This window comes from Raphanus sativus, chromosome 4 (genome assembly GCF_000801105.2).
Source record: "Raphanus sativus cultivar WK10039 chromosome 4, ASM80110v3, whole genome shotgun sequence".
NCBI lineage: Eukaryota > Viridiplantae > Streptophyta > Magnoliopsida > Brassicales > Brassicaceae > Raphanus > Raphanus sativus.
The window spans coordinates 2,230,821-2,236,797 of record NC_079514.1 but is presented as its reverse complement, the minus strand read 5'-3'; the positions used below and the strand labels follow the sequence as shown (position 1 = coordinate 2,236,797).

The 5,977-nt window shown below is 31.9% G+C and overlaps 1 protein-coding gene and 1 long non-coding RNA gene across 2 annotated transcripts; one reads left to right on the top strand and one right to left on the bottom strand.

The window, feature by feature from the left end:
- Window positions 1-2,923: 2,923 nt before the first annotated feature.
- Window positions 2,924-4,100, top strand: LOC108852426 (fasciclin-like arabinogalactan protein 5). The gene has a single exon (XM_018625932.2). It carries the CDS (start codon window positions 3,007-3,009, stop codon window positions 3,913-3,915), a length of 909 nt encoding a protein of 302 aa, XP_018481434.1. The 5' UTR covers window positions 2,924-3,006; the 3' UTR covers window positions 3,916-4,100.
- Window positions 4,101-4,153: 53 nt separating this feature from the next.
- Window positions 4,154-5,647, bottom strand: LOC130510994 (uncharacterized). The gene is made up of 5 exons (XR_008944777.1): window positions 5,085-5,647; window positions 4,963-5,016; window positions 4,830-4,892; window positions 4,671-4,733; window positions 4,154-4,556 (listed from the first exon to the last, which is right to left on the bottom strand). It is a non-coding gene; the product is annotated as an uncharacterized LOC130510994 (long non-coding RNA).
- Between the last annotated feature and the right edge of the window lie 330 nt (window positions 5,648-5,977).

The window sequence follows — 5,977 nt, the reverse complement described above, 5'->3', positions numbered from 1 at the left end:
TTTAATTTATCAGTTCAAAACTATAACCCTCATACAAAGAATGGTTTATTATGTAGACTTATTATTATTATTATTATTATTATTATTATTATTATTATTATTATTATTATTATTATTATTATATAGACTTGTATTGATCTTATAATTGTTAACATATTTATATTGATCTGACAACATACTATTACATAAACAAAAATAGAAAACATAGCTATTATCCATTTATATTGTTATCATAATAGTAAAACATAAAGGAAAGATAATACCAAAATTCCAAGTGAATGAGAGGTAAAGAAAACCAAAGTATATAAAGCAAAAACTGCCAAGAGATCATATGGTGAACTGAATTTGGATTTATGGGTGTCACTACCACTTTGTCTATACCAACTAAACTATTGACTAGAATTTGTATAAATTGTTTTTACTATCTTACCGGGTCATACCGGGAGCAAGTGATCCCTATCTCTTTGGTGGATCAGCCGATGCTTAGCTTTTATGTGTCAAGAAAATAATCTAATCTATTAATTTAGGGTTCTATTTTTATCTACTATTAACAAGTCATAGTAGGACCACTTAAAGAATTAGTCAATATGACATATTTGATTATTTGTATTAACAATAAACCAACTATAAATATATTAACAATAAACCAACTATAAATTTGATTTTTTTAATTATAATAAAATCTGTTGAGAAAGAATCTAACAAAATCTTAGTTTAAAATTTAAATATTTTTTTATAAATAACACATTAATATATTTCGAAATTAGTAATATAATATTATTATAAGTAAATTTAACTAAAACTTATTATAAAAAAGAAAATAAAAAATTCTTATACTAACTTTTTTATATTAACTTAAATAAATTATTGATCATCATTATAATGGATTAAACTTCGAAAACTATATAATACTTTTATATTAAAATAAATGTATTAACATAAGTTAAAATTTTATATTTACAGCCATACATTATCTTTTTATTTATTTTGAAACTATTAGCAATATATTGCTTAAAAATGTTTATATACAAAAATATAATAGTATATAATAACCTTTAGTTCATATACTATTTAAAAATATGTTATTAGTAAAATATGAAATTTCAATAATTCATTTAAAATATTAGTGACAAAAATCAAATTTTAATTATAAGTTTTATATTATTTAATTGTAACAAAATTTGTTGATAAAAGAATTAAAAATATCACCAAAAATTCAAATATTTTATAAAATAATACAGTAATGTAGTACCAAAACAAATTCAAAATTCATGTATTATTCCAAACTCAAATAGTTGTGTAATTTTCCAAAGTTGTCTCCAAAAAATATATTATTTTGAAATGTACCTGAAAAACTAACTATATATGTTGTAAAAATTTAAAGTAACCTAATGTTTTGGCGTCTTAATTTTAAAAAAAATAGAACTTAATATCATAACATCCAAAACAAATATCCTATATAATAAATTTAATAAAATAGTATGATAGATACTACTATGTATAAAGTTTACTAAAACAATAGGATTATATTATTTAAAATAAATAAATCCCGTAAAATACTAAAATGAGATATGTTAAGGTATATTTTCTTAAACACAACATGTAAATATAATTATTTTAGTCATATTTATTTTCTATAATATAAATAAATAAAATTTAAAAATGTATTATATGCAAAATGTTTAAATTAAAGAAAACAACATAATTTGAATGGGGTTCTCTATTTGAGTATTTCATATCTTTATTTTATTTTACCTAACTCGAAAATATATTAGTAAGTAATAAAAATCAATAACAAAGTAATTTTTTTTTAAAAAACCATTATTATTAATAATACTGAATAAGAAATATAAACAATAATATAATATAGTAATACAATATATAACACTAAAATAGAAATTATATATTTGAAACATTTTTAATAATATAAAATATATTTAAAAAATATAAATATATCCGCACGAACGTGCGGGTTAAAATCTAGTTATTTGTTTCTTCTTAGGATTATACATTATACATTACATGTGAATGATACTCGTTGAAGTTTACACTAATAATGATGATATATAGCTCAAGTGTATGCTACTAGTTGCACAGTAAACTAGTGTCTTTTTTTTATAAAGGGTTTTGTAAACTAGTTTAGGATGATGTTATTAGTACTAATACTGATGATACATAGCTCGTCATATAAACTAATAGCATGACGCATCACGTTAAGATTATTTAAGGTCAATTTAGCCCAGCTGGCCAAAATTCAGAAGTATTGAAAAAGCATTTCGCTATTACATTTTTAGTAGCACCATGCAGTAAATGCGCTCAATTATGAGATGTGTTTGTAGGTTAACAAAGAGAATATGATCTCTCTCCGAGTTGCAAATTCGAATAATAGGTACAAAGCAGAAACTTTTTCATATTCGTCTATATATATATTTTATGTGTATTGTGTAAAAGACCATCTCACTTATTAGAACATGGTTCGACAAATAAAACGTGTTATTTAATGTTAGAATACTAAGAAATAAGAAAACTAAGAAATACTAAGAAATAAGAATATAAGAGATTCCATGTTTTTGGATAATGATAAGATACCTTATTATACATGGGAAATTAACTCTGCCAACCTCTTTGACGTAATCCACCGACTAAATGTTTTTAAAACGAAAATATATATCATTTGACGTAACTATTGCTTTGCATACTTTACATAACTTTAGGTTTTGTAAAGTTATAATTAGTAAATGAATTCATAAGTAGCATGGAAACAAATCTATTCTTTTAATCATTCACCTATATATAAACACGCATGCTAAACCCTAAATAATCTGCAAAATTAGACTCCGAATAATTAAATTCATCTACGGCCAAGTCTTATTACACACTAAAAATAGGAGAGTAGACTTAGCTCACCAAAAAGATAGTTCATTCTACAACTTCCTTACTCCTTCTGCATAAATACCAAACATGTGAAGCCATTGAGGTTTAGCTTTTCACTATCTATCACACAAGATGGGTCTCAACGCCTCCTTTTCTCTCCTCTCGCTAACCCTCTTACTCCTCTTCTCTACCCTTGTTACAGCCGATAACATCACACACGCGTTTGAGAAATACTCCAATTTCAGCACAATGAGTGACCTCTTCACCAGTACCAAGCTCACTACACTCATAAGCAAATACCAAACCATAACCCTACTCGCTGTTAACAACAGCGCCATCGGTTCTATCACTAACAAATCCGCCATTGAGCTCAAGAACATCCTCATGACTCATGTCATTCTTGACTACTACGACGAGCTCAAGCTCAAGGGGATGAAGGAGACGAGCATGATGCTCACTACCTTGTACCAAACAACCGGTTTGGGTGAAGAGATGAACGGTTTCCTCAACTGTACCAAATCTAAAGGAAGAGTTTACTTTGGATCCGGAGTAAAGGGCTCGCCTCTAAACGCTGAGTATGTTACCACGTTGTATCACAACCCTTTTAACCTGTCTATAATCCAGATTAGCATGCCCATTGTGGCTCCTGGACTCAGCTTAGCAGTTCTCCCACCTCCACCACCACCCGTTCCTTTGGCTCCAGCTCCAGCTCCGTCTCCGGCTCCGGCTCCATCTCCTATGCATGCTGCAATGGCTCCAGGTCCATCTCCCATCAGTGGTGCAACCCCTTCAGCTCCAGCTCCTGGACCAGGGGATGAAGACAATGTCTCAGATAGTAATGATCCAAAACTTACACCTGAAGCAGAGACACCTGAAGCAGAGACACCTGAAGTTGATTCTCCTGCACCTACTCCAAGCGCTGATAATGAGAAGATTGAAGCTGCTGATAAGGCTGGGAAGACCTCTTCTGCTTGTAAGGCACGTTTTAGCTTTGAAGTTGTTCTCTTGCTAGTATTGTTTGTTAGCTCTGCTTGGTTTTAAGTTGGACTTAGATGATGTGGTCAATGACAATAATGGTAGATGAGATTCAAAACATTCATTCATTTATTCATTCATTCAGTCTGTAGTTTTCTTTACCAAGAAGAGAGACGAGTGTGATCATTGTTCTGTTGAACTTGTTACACAGTTCTAATTCTAAGTGTGTAATTAGAACATAGATTAACCAATATTGCCAAGAATGTTAGAAAAACATGCCTGAGATCAAAACGAAAAACGCTGATCTGCATCTGTTTGCTTCAAGCAATGAGATGAATAAAACGAGCCTTACAAATACGAGTTAACCGCACACAAACTAAACAGATGAACCAAAAGCTAATTATAAATTGCAAAACAACGAGACTGCACTTACAAGAGAAGTGAACCTAACAGATCCAATAAATGCTATAAGTTTACAATCATAAATGCTGAAAAAGTGTGTAGTGGACCTACGGTTGAAAGAATATAAAACTGATAAAGACACTATACCTGATAATAAGGGTCTACAAGTTCTTGAACCGTGACAATGGGAGGGGAAACAGCTGTCTTGGATGCATCTGGTAAGCCTCTTTTGCTTTGATTGATAGTGTTCGGACGTGTGGCTCGACATGTGTAGCGACAGTCTCCGTGATGGCTGGAATATATTTCTGCAAGAAGTAGAAACACATAATATAAGAGCCAATCATAAATCTAGAGATTGGTGACAATCAACTAATACCAGAGAAAATTACTGCAAAATAAATTGCCAATAAGATGCTTACAGTTTTAACGTTTTGCACATGTGGTTCGGCCCACTTCACAGCTTGAGTCTTTGCTTCCGCCACCTAGTAGATAGATGATAAGCTAACTTCATCAGTCAGATGCTCTTATTCTGTTTTAGAAGCATAACTCAGCAATAAAACTCAAATCTAAAGAAGCACCTTTAGAATTACTGTATCCAGAGCAGGTTTCCCGTGAGCCTCCCAATGTATCTCGGTATAAGCCTATGATGAGTACATGAAACGCTCAACTTAATTGGGGGGCCATGAAAGAAAAGACAAGTAAAAACCTTACCTGAAAACTAATCCAGTGAACGGCAAGCCAAGGGGGAAGCCACGAACCATGAGCCTGACCAAAAGATAAGTGACGTTAAACAATGAATGTATAATACTATAAACTGTGTCCAACCATATTACCTCAAGGAGTTCCTCAGTCTTCGTCGAAGACTCTTCGAGGTTGCTTCATGCTTTGTCCTCAGTATTTCTTCCTGAAGTTTAATTTTTTGGGAAAAACAATGATCTTGGCGTTAAGCTGATCCAGCTGGATCTTGGAGGAGCCGTCGGCGTCAATAGTCTCCGGCTCGTCAATGGAGAAGACAGTGGTGGTGGTGGTGGTGGTGGTGGTGAAAACCAATGCAATAAGTAACAAAGCCACCACGAGCTTCGCGGCTGCCATGTCTAAGATTCACCACTAAACCTCGCAACTATTGATCAAAAAAAGGGACGAAGACTCCAACAAAAAAAATAATAGAAAACGTTTCCACTATCCCTCTCTCTGTTATATATACCTTCTTTTTTTTGACAATGGACCGTAGTATAATAGTACTATTTTTCACCGAGCAGTGTGCAAAAAGAGAGGAGGACAGAGACGAGAGAAGAAGGTTTGTGTATTTATGGTGGGTGTGTCGTGACAGACACGTGACCTACTTCTATGTTTTTTTACACTAATGACGTGCCGAGAACCCAAAGGGCTAGTCGACCTTTATTTTATTGTTCTGGCCTTCTGGGCTATGAAATATTATTTGAGGGCTTTCAAAGTAAATTAGATCATCAGATCTCACATCTCAGTGATGATATTCATCTACTTATAAACAAATGTGTTAAGATCTATAAAGTTGCAACAGTAAATTAACATATTTTCTTCTTACCAAATGTTGTCCAAGTTTGGAGTATGTGACTTGCATTCTCCAACTTGAGGGGGAGTGTTGAGATATGGAGAAGATATTATACGATAAGTATGTAGAGATATTATTGTTATAGATAAGTACAAGTAGATATGAGAAGATCTTATGATCGAGATGTATATATAT